General features: G+C 38.3%; 1 protein-coding gene across 2 annotated transcripts in view; it reads right to left on the bottom strand.

Moving 5' to 3' along the window:
- LOC137971086 (serine/threonine-protein kinase SMG1-like) overlaps positions 1 to 18,832 on the bottom strand; it is a 66,823-nt gene that overhangs the window by 14,459 nt on the left and 33,532 nt on the right. For both annotated transcript variants that reach the window (XM_068817810.1, XM_068817811.1), the window contains exons 37-66: positions 18,488 to 18,673; positions 17,937 to 18,117; positions 17,041 to 17,220; positions 16,349 to 16,713; positions 15,862 to 16,032; positions 15,472 to 15,606; positions 15,120 to 15,214; positions 14,203 to 14,301; positions 13,631 to 13,793; positions 12,098 to 12,178; positions 11,262 to 11,362; positions 10,786 to 10,939; positions 10,275 to 10,663; positions 9,279 to 9,452; positions 9,056 to 9,155; positions 8,104 to 8,176; positions 7,774 to 7,841; positions 6,891 to 6,995; positions 6,650 to 6,735; positions 6,134 to 6,281; positions 5,559 to 5,652; positions 4,957 to 5,055; positions 4,158 to 4,276; positions 3,980 to 4,072; positions 3,333 to 3,518; positions 2,308 to 2,404; positions 1,240 to 1,412; positions 1,006 to 1,120; positions 477 to 793; positions 1 to 67 (exon numbers count right to left, since the gene is read on the bottom strand). The exon at positions 1 to 67 is cut by the window's left edge and continues 43 nt beyond it. In XM_068817810.1, coding sequence (XP_068673911.1) covers positions 1 to 67; positions 477 to 793; positions 1,006 to 1,120; positions 1,240 to 1,412; positions 2,308 to 2,404; positions 3,333 to 3,518; positions 3,980 to 4,072; positions 4,158 to 4,276; positions 4,957 to 5,055; positions 5,559 to 5,652; positions 6,134 to 6,281; positions 6,650 to 6,735; positions 6,891 to 6,995; positions 7,774 to 7,841; positions 8,104 to 8,176; positions 9,056 to 9,155; positions 9,279 to 9,452; positions 10,275 to 10,663; positions 10,786 to 10,939; positions 11,262 to 11,362; positions 12,098 to 12,178; positions 13,631 to 13,793; positions 14,203 to 14,301; positions 15,120 to 15,214; positions 15,472 to 15,606; positions 15,862 to 16,032; positions 16,349 to 16,713; positions 17,041 to 17,220; positions 17,937 to 18,117; positions 18,488 to 18,673 — 4,414 coding nt within the window. The remainder of the gene's footprint in view (positions 68 to 476; positions 794 to 1,005; positions 1,121 to 1,239; positions 1,413 to 2,307; positions 2,405 to 3,332; positions 3,519 to 3,979; positions 4,073 to 4,157; positions 4,277 to 4,956; positions 5,056 to 5,558; positions 5,653 to 6,133; positions 6,282 to 6,649; positions 6,736 to 6,890; positions 6,996 to 7,773; positions 7,842 to 8,103; positions 8,177 to 9,055; positions 9,156 to 9,278; positions 9,453 to 10,274; positions 10,664 to 10,785; positions 10,940 to 11,261; positions 11,363 to 12,097; positions 12,179 to 13,630; positions 13,794 to 14,202; positions 14,302 to 15,119; positions 15,215 to 15,471; positions 15,607 to 15,861; positions 16,033 to 16,348; positions 16,714 to 17,040; positions 17,221 to 17,936; positions 18,118 to 18,487; positions 18,674 to 18,832) is intronic.

Below are 18,832 nucleotides of genomic sequence, written 5' to 3'. Positions count from 1 at the left end.
CCAAGCTGCTGATCTGAGACAGCTGTTTAGCTTTTATGAGACCACCGGACACATTAGTATCTACAATCTTGCACACACACACACCAAAAGGACAATAATTATTTTAACAATATGAACCAATAAAATCAGGTGAAAAAAAGGACAAAATTAACGATTGCATTATACAGCATAAAAATTGTTCTGTTAAAAGATGTAGAGCTCGTAATAAAATATAACTTGCAACGATGGAATAGACCAGTTTTGGGGCAGAATCAATTCTTTTCCCTGCCAGCCTTGCATGCTTGTCTTGGCTGTTTTGATTGGCTATGAAACAGCTCCATGATAGGATAATCACACCAGCTAACAACACTGTCTTAATAATGGGGTTGCTATACTCTAATATAGCCAAAAACATGCACGATTGCAAGGATTTGATAGTTGATGCATTACAACCACTCAAATCTTCATCTAACACTGTAGTACTGTATGTTTCCTACCTTCTTGCAATACTCCTCTAAAGACACAATCCTCTGGTCATTATCAACACTCTCCTTATTGCACTTGCTTCCCAAAATTGAGGCAAAGGCAATGATCACCGAAGCAAGAGCCTGTGAGGGCAAGCCCATAATGCACTGTTGAATGCAATCAGCAATAAAATGCTTAACATGCACTGCAAGGTCATCTTCACTGTAACATGTATCTGGGTTCCATATTTCTGTCTCTCCATACATTCCATCTGCATTCATAAACAAGTTGGTTGATGGTTTTGCTTCACAGTTCATAGCTGCTGGTTTATTTCCTGTGGTGGATGCACCTACAACAGAACAAAAAAATTGTTATGTTACAGTAGTGAACAAACGAAAATGCTATAAAGAGACTAAACATAAGGTCCAATCTTGCATTTTTGGCTGACCAGAGAGGCGGTGCCCTAGCTGAGGTACAATAAGTTATTACTGTTGACAAGATTCTGAACATTTACCAAACTAATGTCAAAAAAAGTTTGCTTAATAATATTGTTATGAATACCTTTTAATGAGAGCGTTGTCAGTCTACAGCTATTGAAGAAGGAGACTATGACCTCCAACCTTTTTAGAAAGAAGAGCTTGCCAAGAAGATCAGCATTTTTTGTATCATTAATAAGCTTAAAAAGAAAAAAAAAAGCTGTGGGTGTAAGCACTTGCATAATGTCACTCTGTTTTAAGTACACAAATAATGTAGGTAAAAAATCAGACAAATGAAGGAATGGAAAATGAGTTGTACCTGGAGATCTTGTGCATCTTTAACACAGTCAAACTTTAGTTCATGCTTGTCAATGTCAACTTGTTTAAAAGCAGCAAACATGTCTGTGAGTTCACTGGCCACTTTGGTAAAGAGTCCATTGAAACCAGCAAGCAGCATCTGGCCAGATGTCATTGAATTACTGTTGTCTTCACCTAATTAAAAAAAATACAATCTTCAGTGAAAATGAATAATTGGGTTATTTATATTTACAACCCTATTTGAGGCTTGAGCCTGTCAGAGATATTTGTTACAGGTCATTTTGTTCCTTAGGTTAATTTGCAACCATTTTGCTTCAACCTTTGTCAAATCGTTTCAACCTAGATCAATTTGTTTCATCCCTGATAAAGTTGTACAACCTAGGCCAATTTGGGCAGGTACAAAACGCAGGTCACAGGTGATTGTTTTACCAATACAAAAACAACCCTAACTGTTTACAAATGCTAACGTTAGGCCTAAAAACTTTTGTTTAGGCCTAATTAGGCCTAAGGTTAGCATTAATGAATGTTTAGGATTCTTTCTGTATTGGTAAAATAATGACCTGTGACCTGTGTGTTGTACCTTCCCCAAACTGGCATAGGTTGAAGCAACTTGATCAAGGTTGAACCAAGTTGACCTAGGTTGAAACAAATTGACCTGACATAGAAACAAATTAACCTGAAGGTTAAAAATGACTTGCAACATATCCATTGACAGAGGAACATGCCATTATGGGCCAACTTAAAGTTCTCATGTTTTCTGCAGTGTTGTTGTTTCTTGTTCATTCAAGCCTCTTGTATATACTTGAATTCACGTTATTATTACCAAAGGAACGTCAGTGATCGTCATGTTATAAAGATGGATCTTCAGGATGGTTAAGTATGAGATTAATGACCACCAAATTCTGTGTATCATTTTTTAAGTCTGAATACATAACCCAGAAGCTCCGCTTTTAGGCTTGGCTAAATCTATACATTAAGGCTCAACAATGTCACATTCTCTAGCATCTTATGTTGGATAACGTTACAAAAATGGCAGATTAATATTATGAGGTACCGTATGTTGCTTCACCTGACTCAGAACCAGCAGTCTTGTTTGTCTGCAACAGCTTCTCAAACTGAACAATTAATTCTTGGATTGCTGCATCAACTTCTTCAGTAACATGTTCCTTTCAACAAAACATAGGAGGAGATCACTATTATTAGAAATTATTTTAACTTAAGTTACAGAAATGTCATATCATAGATACATCATAGATTGTTGTGAGGAAACTAAATTCACACGTTATACACAAGTGACCTCTAACACATTGCTAGCAATTTCTCAAAAAGAGAGGCAATCTAAGTTTATTTCAGCATCATCATAATCATGCTCATCATCACAACTGTGATGGCTATTGCTAGACTGCATAGTATGAATGATTCATCATCATCATCATCATCCTCACTGTCGTAATGTCCATATTTTCCCATTTAAGATGGGGTTGGACAGGCGATGACTGTCCTCCACATCTGTCAATCTTGTGCCATAATTATATTCCTCTATTCCCAATATATTTATATATTCTGTCACACACCCACTCCACTTTTTCTTAGGCCTTCCTACTGGCCGTCGGCTCTCAACTCCTCCACCTCATTCAACACATCCCCCTCTGCCCTTTTCACATGAGTAAGGGATGAAATCCCACACCAAAACCCAACTCTTTCCTTTATCCCCCAAAAATAAATTTTTCAACTCATTTCCATCCTCGTCATCATTGTTTTTGTCGTCCCCTTCACACAACCAGCACAATCTGATATCAAATCACTAACATTATGAGGACTGAACCCCGTGTAGTGCCATACACCCTGGTTCTAATGCCATCCTGGCGACACTTAACACAGAGCCAACATTGGTTTTTTTTTTAATTTCTCCACTTTGGTTGGAGTCTCAGACATAATTAAATGGGACACTTCATGCCAACATCCTCTATTCCCTTCTCGTGCGTTCCCTGCCCCTCTCAATGTTGTTTATCGCAGTTCAGTCACCAAATCTTTCACACCAACATTGAGAGGGAAGGAGGAGGCAGAAGTGTCCTGGGACTGTGGGTCACCTACCTCCACTGTTCCACGTCCCTCAAGGAGATGAGCCTCAAGGTTCTCAACAAGTTCTCTCAGAGTCATCTTTTGTGAACAAGTCACAGCATGTAGCTGTTGAACTACAGAAAACACAGAAGGGTCTTCTGCATAGATGCTTTTGACTGCTTCTGGGACAATGATTGTTCTGAAGTTGGTCATCAGTTCCTGAGAATCATTACAATTACCAGTTATTGCAATTTTGTATGTTGCTAAAGTGTGAGGAAAATGTTATCACTTTGTCAATCTGTTGACAATTCAAATGCCCTAGGATTCTCTCATTTGAGGATTATACTCTTACTCCCAGGGGTCAATGGGTTAATGGAAGGGACATAGTTTCTGACTGCTTCATGTTAATTGAAACTGGCATCACACATTACCATATTCCCTCCTAAGAGTGGCATATGGAGATTTTAACGTGTGACGCCAGACCATTTTACTCGTCGACAGGGGATGGTTCAGGTGTGAAAAGGGTTAAACATAACACAGGTGAAAATAATGTTCTGCTAATTCAAAGGCAATAAATTCCAGGCAAACAGTTAATAATTAAGCAATTAATAATTAATATAAAGTCAATAGTTATGTTTATAAAAAGCTTTTCTACTCATATGCAAGTTGCCTGCCTTTACCTGCAAAGACAGAAACACTTTCTGTACTCCCAGAACAGCTTTCATGGAATTGAAGGCCTGGCTTAATGAGGTTTGCTGATCTTCCTTTACCTCCTGGTAATAAGAAATTCAATTAATCCACTGCAAGAGCATGTCATTAATGCAAAAATTTGGGTTAACTGGAAGTTCAGACACTCACCATGGGGAAATCTTTCAGTAGCAGAAGCAGTTGATTAACATTGCCACTCATGGAACAAAGTTCATCAAGAAACCAGTCTCCTTCTCTCGATGTCAGATCAGATAGTCTGTCCTTGGCAACTAATCAAAATCAAAAAATTAGTCAGTGCATAAAGTTGTCTGCCTGATTCTTCCAACGAAGCAATTGCAGTGTTCTGAGACAGATTTGACATCATTATGTAAGGACACTAGAAAGGACACTAGAAAGTCCACCAATTTGCAGATGTCACTATAAAGGTATACATATAAGGAACTTTAAGGTCATGTCCTCACTAGTGATGTTGCTCAACCATCAAGATGCTTGATGGAATGGTCAGGGATTCAGCACTGATAAGGATTCTGAGGAAAAATTTGATTGTGCAATGATACAGCATGACAAACTTTAGACTGTCTGATATCCAATTTCCCACAGTGACAATTCAGTAGATAAAGACTTATCAAAAACAGTATAGACTTGAGTGAAAAATGTGGCATACTATTTCCTGCATCATTGTTTGGTGTTTGACGCGAAAAGGCGAAAAAAGGAAATTCTGTCAAAGGACTTTCATTGCATATGTTGTAGTTAAAAAGTTTGCTTGGATAAACATTAATTGTTTTCAAAGTAGTTTGTTTTTACTTTCCTTTGTTTCAGATTCTGATGTTTGTAAGACAAAAGAAACTAGTGTAAACTAGTGTAAAAAATCAGCAAGGAAAAATCTAACTACAATACATATAACAAAGCTAAAATGTGAAAGTACAGGCTGACTTATCACTTTTTTTACCTTTTGCAGTGTTTTCCATTGCTAAGCACCTCTTATTTAGAGAACACAATGCTGTAATGAGAAAACTTGCAAGACAACGAAATGATGAGGGTTGCTTTCCTGGAAAAAAGTCGACAAAGGGCCTGTAAGTTTATAGTGAATGAATAAACCTTATCAATAATAAAATTATTATATCTCAGATAGTACGCATGCTGTGATTGGCTAAATTAGTATGCCGTATTCTACAGTAGGGCAAGCTGTACGGCCCTCTAACTTTGAAATATTGATAAAACATTTTTTCCCATGCAAGTTTTTCCTGTTGTTTATGTTATATAAACTTTTAAAACCGATGGAATCTTGCAAGAAACTATTTCAGATTTTTACGTGGCAATGTGGCAGTTGAAACTTCCACTTGACTTCAACTAGTTTCCTTTCCTGTGAACCTGATATACCTCAGAGATATAATAAATATCTTACTAACCTCGTTTTCTTGGTCCGTACTGAAAGTTACAAATCCTCGCTTTTTCCATAAATCAATGGGAAAAAACTTACAGTACAGACCTCAAACTCGGTTATTATGAGTTATTCATTATTCCTCTTTCACACTAATATTGCCAATTTACCTGTAATGTGTCTCTTCAGTGCTGCATAAGCATCACTCACAGCCTTGCTAAGGAATGCTGTCTCTACACTTTCTTGCTTTCGCCGCTCAGAAAACTATTGATTCAAAACAATGTTGTGAATAAAAGGTGATTTTACCCTCCAAATTGGTGCTGGTTGTTTGTGTAAAAAGACAAATGTGTGCAAAGGGAGGTTCCATAGGGTTTTTTATCAGTAGGGGAGATTGAATACGTGTCAAATGCCCTAGTAAGCCCCCAATTGACGAGCAAAATTGGCTGGCATTAGACAGAGTAAAATCTCACTCCCCAGAGTTAGTGGGTTAACAAATCCCTCCTGGTTAAAAATCAAAGCTACTTTCCCTCTGTAGCCAACTTTGTCAAACCATTTAACCTAAACCATGCTTTGAGATATTGAAGCAAATTTCTTCACGTTCCTTTACATTTAACAGTTTGTTGCAGCTACTCCAAGTTCAAGTCAAAACCACTCCAATATCAACCCAGTGGAGAAGTTTCTTATGCCACAGAGGTCTTCTAATTAAAGATAAATAAATTACTGGGAAGCTAGAACAGTAACAAACCTTAATAAACTTGGCATTCTGTTCAGTCAGACTGTTCTGCAGTTTAACCTCCATGGCAATAAATCCAGTTACTACCGCAAGAGACATGGGGTTGTCTGTTGCTGGCTCACCGTGCATTTTTTCACTTTCTTCAAGGACCAGTTTACAACTGTGAAAGAAAAGATATGTTGCAATTATCAATATCCAAGTCCTGAAGATAGCAGTTCAGTAATTTCCTTAGGACTGATTGCTCGTAAAACTGATACAATAATTTTATCAGTAGTACTGGGTCATCAGTTCTAACCCTCTTTGCTTATGGTAAACCTCAAACTACAAAGACTTCTTTATTTCTGCCAATCACACTGGAGATTTGAGACAACGATTTTGACCTTGTTTTTGCAATGTGCATGAAACCCGGAACACAAATTTACTAATATTGCCCATTCTAAGAAAACGGCCTAATTTTTCATGGTCTGTGTCAGTATCAGGTGATTGGAAATAATAAACAAGACTACCATATTAAATTAAAAACTGTACTTTTTTGTTGAGGAATCCTCCATCATAGACTGCAGCCAACTCTGCCACTCACAGCTTCTGTTCTGCTGAACATAATCTGCTGGGAACTGCAAAAAAAATATAATTTAGAAAACTAATCCTTACTGTAACATGTATGGTAGTTCCTGCAGAAATATCTGAAGCTAAAAGAGATTCAATGCCAAAACCTTAGATGACCAAGAAACAATAAAATTAAAAGCTTTCAAATATTCAAACTACTTACTAGTGATGTCACAGTGGCATAAGTGTGAAGTAAATCAAGGCATGAACGGAACATAGTTCGCCTCTGATTAAACAGCCCTGACAATTCTGCTTCCAGCTGTTCACACTGTAATAAAGAAATTAAAGAGTTGATTATGTCAATATAATATTAGTACAAAACTTCTCAATAGCCAATGATCTTGTGTGCCATCACCACTGATTGGTTCTTATGGTTTAAATTTGTAGTTTCATCTTGTGGTTAGTGTTAAGTAGCAAACAATAATGATAAAACAGAAAATAATATTTTATAGACTCTGTTTTGTTGAATAGTCTTGAATTTTTTTACTATACTCAAATGAAACCTCAGATATGTATAACCTTACTTGGTGCAAACCTTAAAATTAATATATACTAATACTTGAAGTGCATGAAATAATAACATGCCTTTGATAGCAGCCTAAAATGTCATACATTGTAACTTTTCTTGCGTATGGCTACAGAACTAGATGGTTAACTGTCCAAGTGTCTGTAAATGGCTCTTGGAATGAAACTAAATTTTTACACCTTTGTTCTTTCATAAGGTGAAACGCATTTGGGAAGAGAGGCCATCAAACCAGGTGTCACAATCCCCTTTATATCTCAAGAACGGAGAGGATTTATGTCATCAAACTTCACAGACACATTCCTTTTAGTTAGCTTGAAAACCTGTTAAAAGATCGGCTTTCCAAAACAAGCGGTTGGCAGTTTCACATATGGCTTTTCAGGCCCGAAAAGTTTTCTGGACTTTCAAGAAACGTGCCCCTGGGCAGTACATTTGGATGACATCAATCTGTGAAAACTTTGTTAGTAATCATTCCTGTGTTGTTGTTTCCTACATTTGAAGATAATAATTATTGTAAATTCACCTGAGTAACAATGTGGCCCTGTCCAGCACCTTGCAGAAAACTGATGGCTGGGGCAAAACTTGGGGCACCTACAATAAGCAGTTTATTCACATAAAATCAATGAACACAACATGTCTACTTTCTCGTTAACCCATTCACCCCTTAGCCACCCTAGGATGTCCCCAGTTGATGAGTAAAATTGCCTGGCGTTACAAAGAGTAAAATCTGTTAAGTCTCACTCCCAGGAGTCAATGGGTTCACCTTCACCTGGCCCCTTGTACCAAGATGGCGCATAGGGCCAATGGGTTAATCCCTTAGAATTCTGCACAGTAAATTTTTGCACTTCACTACCTGGATCAAGGGGCTGTAAGAGTTCCCCAATGAGAGATCCCAGCTTTGGTCCATGAACGGTCTCCATAGCAACCTAACAATTATACACAAATGCACTCCATAATTTAGTAAGATTGCTCTGACTGCAATAAGGCCAAGCTATCCATTTTTGCAGAGATGCTTACATTTTGGTGCTGGGTTGTCAATTTTGAAAGGAACTAAAGATAACTGCCATTCATGAATGATATGACGAAAGTTATAACATGTATATGAAAGCTATACATATTTGAAGTGCGGAGAGAATCAAGTTAAGATGCTGATCATCACAGTTATTAATTAACGTTACTTGAGCAGTAACAAAAGGAAAGCCTGAAACATTTTCCTTTCGTTACTGCTCAAGGAACATTAATAACTGGGATGTTCAGCATCTTAACTTGACTCAGGGATCTTGCTCATGCTTAATTGCTCTAATTTGCAAAACTGTGGACAGTTTAATTAATCACTGAACCCCTTGTAGGGTTGAAAATTTGTTAGGGACCCAGCTATTTCCTGGTGTGAAAATAATCAAGCTAGGTATTAATTTCTTCTTTGAAGTTTTGGATTGAGAGTCAAAGATTAAATTACAGTTGAGCTATGTCATGAGTGACCAGTATCCATGAGACTGAAAGGAACATCCAAAATCCTTTTTGGAGCTTTTGAAAAATGCACAATAAGTGAAATAGTAAAACGAAAGTTCATAGCCAGCTATTTGTGATATATCAGGGAAATATCCACGGGAAAAGAGCAAAGCTCAAAACTGGCATGAAGATTTGAATACTCAGTTCAAAGTTCAAAACTACCAGTCACGTGTGACGTAGCTTGACTGTAACCGAGACACAATTTCTGAGACCTCAGTTGCCACTCAGCATGGGACAGAAAGAAGGCTCATGATGACATCTAATTCAAATCAAGATCAGAATTTAGCTTTCTTCACCTGATGTTGAACTTGCCACTGTTGACATTCACCAAGTTTTTCAGTGATAGTTTGGAGTACTGCATCGTGATCAGCCAATAGTTTCTTCTTTTCGTCAAACCTTTGAGTAAGAAAAGGCAGTGTAGATAATTACAGGCTAGATTCTATGGACCTCTCTAATATCAATGTTCACAGTGAGAAAAATAAGTATAATTATTATACTTTCAAGGTCTAATTCCCTTACTTGGCCTGTACGGAATGCAGAGGATGTTGTGGGTTGCCAATTGCTGCCTGCAGAGTCTCTTGTTGATCTTTAAGCTCTTCGTTCGAAAAATCCAAAGATTTTAGCTGTTTCAGTGATCCTACGAAGGAGTCCAAGAAGTCATCCAACTTACTCATGCCTGACAGAAGTTCATCCCTGAGTAATGAGCAAATCACCATCATTAACTAGTGGACTATTTGCACCAACTAAACTAGGGGGGTTTGAAATTTAGTGCTCTCAAAGTTCATGTGGCCTTTGAAAAACAGTGTTTACATAACCTTAAACACCGTAAACTGAATTCTACATCTTAAAATTAACTTCATTCCAGAAGTGAGCACCTTTAGTTGAAACGGTATTATTTATTTCAGTTTATGGTAGCCTCTCTTTTGTTGAAGAGTATAACGTCCGAAGGGCCAAAATTTTTTGGCGACTAAAATACTTAAGTTGGCGCCCAAATCTGAAAATGTAGGTTTTTTCCTGAAAGTCGAGCACTGCATGATCATAGAATGATTATGGTAAAGGGATTACAGTAACTCCTCTTGAAAATAAGGGTTTTACAGAATACAGCCATTAATTTAGTACAAATTACTATTGACACATTACCAAACTACACACAACTACACACATACTAGTAATTGGAATACCGCCATAAATTTGTTCTAAACAATTGATACAAAACGTTTGTGACTTTACTATACACCTAAAATCTGAAAATTGTATAACATAAAAAATTATTATCTGCTATCCTTTTGATGGTTAGTGTTATTCAGATACTTTGAGTAATTATTATTGTTGCTTTCTCCAAGATTAGGACTCTAAAAAACTACAGAGCCAGCAAAAATACAAAAAAAGCTTACAAAAAACAAGTAATTTTCTGAATTTTGGAATGAGCATCTAACCATTTAGATTTGATACAAATTACTGCATCACTCGTTAGTTTAAAAACCGTAGTTAAAAACGACAATGCTTCAATCTTACTTGTTATGTGTCCATGTAACTTTCATCTCAGCAACTCTTGAAGAAAACAAGCTTTGAGTTACATCCCTTTCCATCTCTTTCTTGTTCACTTTGTTGTCTGCAACACCTGTTGCTCCACCGCCATAGAATGCACTAGCAAAAGCAGTGTCATTTGCAGTTGTCCAGTCAACTAGTGGGTCATACACAAAGGCTTCCAACAGGGTAAGCAGAGTCTCACGGCCTTGCTTCAGAATCTTCAACACTTCTTCACAAGAAAGGCGAAACACACCCTCTACTCCAGTCACTCCTAAGGCTGTCTCAAGGTTTGGAGTCATCCTGAATGGTACTTTTTCAGGAACTCGCAGTCCCTTACCTTTCTCAAAGCATACGTTGTAGTCAATATGAACAATCTACCAAAAACAAAAACAATGACTCACTGATGAACAAAAAGACCTCGTTTTTCAGCTCTGCCCAGCTCATGATCTGATATCCCAGTATTGAAAATAATCCTTAGCAATAGAGTTTTTCTTACTTCTCCTGTTGTGAAGTCCACTAACATGTTATCCAAATGTCTGTCACCCAGTCCAATAATGTAACCAATCATAGACATGACAGCAGTGGAGCGAGCGTAGCTCTGAGTAATCAGCCACCATTCTGCAGCACTTGTACTGGAACACCATAACTCCCTGAAAACAATAACAAAAGAAATTTCATGCTTTTTTTCTCAAACAACAAAATTCCCTGAAAGGCAAAACATGCAAAATTCAATTTTGAAAGGATATGCCTGAATTTCAGCCACATCCTTGGCTGTAAGAGTTAATCAAACTGCATTCTGTCTTCCCTGAGTGAATCAGAAAAAGACACTCGCCAAATGTCCTAGCAAGTGGTGAGGTCAGCTAAAATTCAGGCTTAGATAATAATAATTATTGCTTTTATAGACAAACAAGCCTGCTGTGACATTAAAGGACAAATAGAAACTGAATAACAGCAGATTCATGGGTGACCTACTTTGCCAGCAAATCACTGGGAGTTTCCTTCATGAGGTCCTCAAGTGCTTGTCTCAACACACTAAGAGGCCATTCCCGTCTGTTGTTCAGGTCTGTAATACCCTATTAGGAACAACAAATCAAAACCACTTCATTACATGTTCCATCAGTTCTGAAGCTGGTATCATACAGAAGCTAACAAAGCCCTTTATCCCTTACTCAGTTAGTGTTCCACTTAAAAGGTATTTAAAACGACTTAATGTCGCAGTCCCTGCGGGTATTTATATTTAAGACACACCACACTACCGTGCACCGGGGGCTCAGTTGGTTGTGCATCAGGCTGTCACGCGGGAGGTTAAGAGCTTGATTCCCGCCAGGCCAACACTCAGGGTCTTAAATTAAAATAACTGTTGGGGTAAAAAGGGAAGAACACCGCTCCACAATCGGCATAAGGTACTCCTTACAGTAAACTAAAGAGCTCACAGAATGATACTTTGGACTTTACTGGGACTGATGTCTAGGGCTGGTGACTCATGTACCATCTAATACAAACAACTTGTGTAGCGCTCAACGCAACACGAATGGGAATAGTTGTTGCTTTTCACCGACCCAAACAAAGAATACAACTGTAAGCAGACAATATTAAAAACAAGGATAAAGAATCTCAGTTCGAACTGTTTTTACAACCCTGTTGTAAAATTTTATGTATAGTCACTTGAACTAGATGTTATGACACTGAGGATCTCAGTGTGGACACAATGCACTAGATGCTGAGCTGCTGTGTATATTATGCCTCCTAATAGGGATGGCAAAAGTGAGCTAACAAGTTTTCTGTTCTTAATTTATGCACGTTCTTACCTTCTCCTTCAAGGCAGGAGTGATTTTGCTGTAGTACAGTTCACTTGGTTTCATAGGTTGAGGGGCTGACTGGTTTGTGCCCTGCAACATTGACAATTTAAAAGTTGCAAAGAGTGTTGCAAAAGGACAACTAACAAACAAAAAAAAGGAAATTGTTGATAATCATTACTGTAATTTCTGGCCGATTACCCGCACTAGCACATTTTTGTTGTGTGAAGAAAATAAATGCAACAGATTACCTGCACCGACCTATAACCTGCACCCCAAAACCAAAATAAAATTATTCATTAAGGCGTCAAAAGACTTACCAGTAAGGTAGAATTTAAAAACTAAGCTCATCTTACTCAGAAGAACAAGGAAAGGTTACGTTTATACAAACGTTGGCCGTGTAGCACTTATATGTTTAACAGAGTTAACTGAATAGAGTGTAATGTGAAGTGCTAGATTTCAATCCCATATGAACCATGTGAGCGTTAGCCCTACTGATGGAAATGGGCCCACACAAGGACAGAGAAAAACTCTGACCACCCTGGTCTTCACATTACACTCTATTCAGTTAACTCTGTTACTCAGAAGAAGTCTTGCTCATGTGTAGCAGTCAAAACAAAATCAATGGAAAGTTCTTCATTCATTTTAATTGACATATTTTGACAAAATTAACGGTAACAAAGATTATTACTTTTTGGCAGACTCTTGAAGATTGAAAAAAGAAGATGATCAGTACTTTGGGTAATTGATAAAATCTGCAACCAGATTTAGTTGCTTTTCCAATCGTTAAAAACACAGTGCCATATTGAAAATTAAAGTGAGAAAGACTGGGGTGAGTTTGTTTTTTATGTGGAGTGCTCAGACCAAAGCAATCAACAGTTTGGCAAAAAAAAAGCTATCTCTGGTTCTACTGGTCATAAAATGTTGCTTCAAACGCGAAAATAATCTGTGGTTTAAGCTAAATACTGCTAAGATGATTTGACTGATGCACTTGAAATTCTTTTATATATTTTTATCGCTCCAAAAAGGGAGATGAATGTGCCTACAAGTAAATTTTATGTTTTTGATGTGAAGTGAACAGACAAATTTATTTTTTGTCTGTTAGTCACACATTGCAAAATCAGTCTGTTACTGTTAGTCACACATTGCAAAATCAGTCTGTTATGGCTGCCTGTAGCCTGCGAGTAAGCTTCCTTTGGAGAGCTTGTTCACGAGCTAGGCCTCCTGCAGTTGTTTGCACTTTGTCTACAAACACAATTAATAACAAATACATATATATATATATAAGTAATGTTAATGTCAAAATATTGCGACACGAGCCCTTGATTGAGAGACTGGGATAACTTTTGAAAATCACACCGTCACTGATTAGTTGCCTTCTACATAGTAATCAAAGTTGTTGCATAGCCTGCACGTTCCTATTACCTGCAGTGGTCCTTAGTGAATGCAAAATTAACAGATTACCCGTGGGTAATTGGCCAGAAATTAAAGTATGTCATAAATAGTTTTAGTAATTTCACTGATATTTTGATGAAATACTAAGACCTGTGCAGACTTGACCAGTGCTACAGCTGAAGCCTCTCTTTGCTGCCAGCGTTTGAACAAGGCAAAGATAGGAACAGCACCATCCACCCACTGAATCAGACCAGATCGTGGACCAAGAGGGGTGACAGAATAGTGACGAGCACAAAACAAAGAAGACCTGTGGCTGAAGAAGAACAAAAACATTTACATAAACTTGTCAATCTTCACCATTGCAAGTCATAAAATAAAAATATTATTGTCTTCAAAAACGTATACTAACAGCATTCCTTCCCTTTGCATAACAGTCCCTAATAATGTTGGACAGATAATGACAGAGCAGAAACTGGCAAAGTGGATCCAAATCAGTCAATCAGTAGGTTGGATGTAACCAATGGCAGTGAAAGGGAAAACAATGAATGCAAGTTAATGAAAGGTGCAACAACACTAACGGCCATGTTGATTAAACTTGCGTTGATGCTAATCTGAGGTTGAAAGAAACCAAAGCCAAGACCTTGCCGTTATAAAATTAATTATCTTAAGCCTGTGCTTCAAACAAATTGACCAGCTTTAAAAACAATAATAGTTATTGTTACCTGTCAACCCTGGCAAACATATTGTTGCAGATGGACAAAAACTGCATGATTCGTTCATCCAGATGAAGATCTTCAAGCCCTTTGAACAAGTATGTGTACCTAGAAAACAACAACAAAAGGTTTAAGTGTTCAATGATTCAGGACAGGATGGCTATCACCTTGCCAGAGAAGAAAAGTAATTACACAGAACAGTAAGTGCTCTTGAATTAATGGTCCAAAAATTACCCTGGCTTATATTTACACAGAAGTGTGCAAATGTTCAGGTAATTACCTTAAAAGCTACCAGAGGTTATTTTCTAAAACACAGCCAAAGGCAATATCACTGCTGACTTCGCATGTTTTTCATAAACATTAAGGCCTTGCCCAATGCTTGCAACATTTCCATGCAACATCTTGCAACATTGTTGAGCACAACATGTTGTATGCATTTGGCTACTATATGTTGCCACATGTTGGATCAAATTTGAAAGCAGTCAAAATTTTCGTGCAACATTTTGGATGTTGCATGATGTTGTACTCATTTGGTCACATTCACGCAACATTGTTGCACTAGGGCATGCGCGCTAGGTCCACTTGTTGCACGCCAGGGGCCTGGGGCACATAAACATTGACACGTTGCATTGAAAATGTTGAGAATGTTGCGTGCGTTTGGCCAGCCCATTCAACACATGTCGCAACATCATGCAACAATGTTGCAAGATGTGGCGAGGTTTGGCCAAGCCTTTAGATACCACTGTATGAGTACATGTACCTGTAGTTCTAAAGACCAACTGAAATCTGACTTGTGAAATGATTGTGTGATACAGTATAGGATCCATGGTAAATTAGGTAACTAGATTTTAATAAATGGGAACCCTAGGGTACAATATTGAAAACTGACATTATTTGCAGCAATGGAAAAGCCACATTATTCATACCTCTGACCATCAGATCCAATAAATACTAGTTTCTTGGGTTTAGTCTTGGTTGGCAATATATTGACTTCAGTGATGACAGAGTCAATGGTGACAATCTACAAAAAAAACATTATCTTCAGTTTACAGGTGTAATTATTGTGAATTTAGTGGGGAAAAGGCCCTGGAATAAATTAAAAACAAGGCTCCATGGGAAATCACATGTTGGAGGCACATCAGATCAAGATCAAGCTGGGATCAAAATTCTTGATTTATCAGGTAATTTCTTGGGTCAGATGTCCAGCCTCATTGGTTTTGTGACCCCAGACAACCACATGGAAGTTGAAATAACTACAGAATAAGATATCATAAATACCTTTCCACTAAAATGAGTCTGCCCTGGCATGTAAACAGCAGAACCTTTCAAACTTGCCAATGCAGGGCTAATTTCATCCATGCGGAGAACATAAGCTGACCGTTTTTGAGATCTGGCCTGTAGTGCCTGAAGCAGCTGTGGAGGTTAAACAAAGAGACAGATGTAAAAATAGAAATTCTCAATGCGAACCATAAAAAGTACATAAAGGACAAAAATAGAGCTTCCACTTTGAACATCACTTGGGTTTGATAGGATTACAAAAATGAAAACTCAATTGAATGGAGTTGCAATGGCACCTTGCAGTGACAGTGCGTGGGATGACAGTTTGATAGCCTCGTTCAAACAAAAATGAAATACAGCAGTGACTAGGCATAAAGGTATTGAGTTTACTTGTTTAAATGGCTCCCAGCTGGATCTGTGGTCTGAAGGATCAGGAGGATTCTGTAATGCCTCAATCGCTGCTTTGATGGCTTCACTGTACGACACCTGAAACCACTGCTCATGGGGTGTGACAGTTTCTTGGCAAGTAATTTTGTTCAACTGTTCAATTGCAAATACAACCTAGCAAAGGAGAAACATTTAGCATTGACTACTAAGCACTAATTTCACCCCAGGGGCCCATTTCTCGAAAGTCCTGATAACTTTTCGGGCCCAAAAAGCCATTTGGTGAAACTGCCAACTGCTTGTTTTGGAAAGCTGATCTTTTAACATGTTTTCAAGGTAACAAAAAGAAAAATGACTGTGAAGTTTGACAACTTAAATCCTCTTCATTCTTGAAATACAAAGGGAATAGTGGCACCTGAAAATGGCCCATAAAGTTTCGGGGTGTTTGACAAACGGGCCCCAGCAGACAAACAAATCACTCTAAAGCACTCACTGGTTTCATGATAGCAACATGCTTCTCCCTGATCAGTGTAGCCTTTTGCTGATTGGTCAGGTTCTGGTTACCATTAACCCTCTTTATCTCCTCTTCCAGTTGTTGCTGTCGACGAGTCACATCATGGTGAGTCTGCAGAAGAGAGCCATGCCACAATTCCTCCCATAGTAGAGTGATTCGTCGCAACTCCATGATAAATCCCTGCAACTCTGAGACCAGCTGAGGATTGTGAGCTCTAATAGACTCTACAATTACCTGATAGCAGCTGGTTAGGGCATCACCTTCTGTTTTGCTGTTTATCTCACTGGTTTGACTGTTTTCTGCTGGTGCATCAGAGGATTGTGACACAAGCAGAGGTAGAAGACCTGTAGATCATTAGTGACAGGAAATTCAAGATTAGTGAATGACATTTACACACATAACCCACAATAAGAATTTAAAATTATCTATCCAAACTGCCATGTCTTGCTCTAACCATCTGTTATACTTGAGCTTACTGGGTCATTGCTGACCTCGTCAAGCATCATCAGATAGCTTGTTTGCTACTTTTTTCCATAAATTTCTTAAGGCCCATCAAACTACATGGAGGAAATAAGTCCATCGAATCTCTACCCACTTCACGTTGACCCAAGAACAGAGGAGCACCTATCATTACATTGCAATTTCCTTAAAGAAACATTAAGTGTCCTTACCATCCCCTTCTTTGCTTTTGTTTAGCAAATACTTTGGAAGAGAAGTTGAACAACCAACCATTGCTGGGTAAGCAATCAAATGAGGGGCATCTTGGCCTACACGACACAACAGCTCAGAGACACTCTGTCGAACATAACTCTCAGGATGATTCAGACGAGAGAACAGCTGTGGTGTTATGTCTGTTATGGAGAATAAAAAAGAACAAAAGTCCCACTGTTTTTAGAGTAAAATGGAAATACTGTACAACATATCAAGCTGTTTGGATTTTTTTTCCTCTTCTACTGGGAAAACTAAACAATACTGTTTAAATTGTCTAAAAAAATTTATTCCAAGGCACCTTGATTCAACAGGGTTGGGAAAAGTATTGTTAAGCAAATGTAAAATTCTCAATACAGAATTTATAACTTCACAGAAATTCTAGGACAAACAAAGACAACATGTTTCATTCCCCTATCCTTGACAAGAGCATTTCATTTGTTAAAGGTAAGGTGAAGTCCACTACGAGCCTAGAAGGCCCACCAAGCCGGCGCTTATCTCCGGTTTCTGTAGCATGAAGCAACTAGGAGTATTTCTACTCCCCCCTCGATGGGATGCTAGTCTATCGCAGGGTTACCCCCCAGCATTTTTGTCGGTACCCATTTATACACCTGGGTGGAGAGAGGCACCGTGAGAGTAAAATGTCTTGCCCAAGAACAAAACACAATGTCCCCGGCCAGGACCCAAACCTGAACCACTCGATCCGGAGTCGAGCACACTGACCATGAGGCCATCACGCCTCCCATCATTTGATAAAGAGGTTTTCCAATTTGTTTCAGCTTCACATTAACCTGGGCAATCAATAAGTCAACATCCTTGATCCAAAATGTTTTAAAACAGAGCACCATAAATTTATTACCTTTCCAAGGTCTGGTAGGAGTGGTCACAAGTCCTTCTTCCAATTCAATGCGTAACTCACCAGCATGCTTAACGAGAAGACGCAGAAGTCGCAAGGTTGCTGTAACATTACAGTCATCGTCACTAGTCTTGTGACTACTTACTGGTTCTTCCTTTACTGCATTACGTGATTTGTCACAATTCTGGAAAAACAATGAATTGCTATGACTAAATCTAGAGATCACCAACACTTGAAAAAAAATCAACAACATGCAAATCTGTTATTCACAATTCTTGCTCCTGTTGCTAAATGTCTTTAGATGCATCCATTTGCCACATGCAGCATTGCGTAAGAAAAAAATTATGATGATGCTGATGTACATTAAATTATATAAAATTAAAGAAGTGGTTACAACTTGAAGGACTGGACTAAAAAGTACTGGATTTTCTGCTCTCCATAACAATGATGAATAGAGGTTTCCGCTAATGCTGTAAAAATCTCATCCTTGGTTAATATCTCATTATCTTGTAACTCATATCCATTATTATTTTCTCCTGTGAAGTTGTCTTTACCTCTGTGCCCATTCTGAGATACATGAAGTACGCCTTAGCAGCAAAGTGATAGTGTTTGAACAGCCTGTCTCTAACACCTGTCCACACAGCCAAAAGATTGTCCAGCAACTGAGGCTGTGCATCATGCAATCCAGGGCAAACTGTCAAAAGTTGCTTTCTAGTATTCTCAATTCCATCGTCATACACCTGCATTGTGAAGAAAAAAAGCCAAAAGATCAAGGCTGCTGCCTAAGACAATTTTCCGCGAGCCCTTCGGGCTTCCAACATTAAAAGTTAGTAGCCCAAGTAAATTTAGGCAGGCGTCCTTTAGGCAGCAGTCTTGAAAAGATCTTAATGGTCTCAGGT

The sequence above is a fragment of the Montipora foliosa genome, chromosome 9 (genome assembly GCF_036669935.1).
Source record: "Montipora foliosa isolate CH-2021 chromosome 9, ASM3666993v2, whole genome shotgun sequence".
NCBI classification, from domain to species: domain Eukaryota; kingdom Metazoa; phylum Cnidaria; class Anthozoa; order Scleractinia; family Acroporidae; genus Montipora; species Montipora foliosa.
The sequence above is the reverse complement of the archived record's forward strand: the minus strand, read 5'-3'. Positions and strand labels throughout refer to the sequence as shown.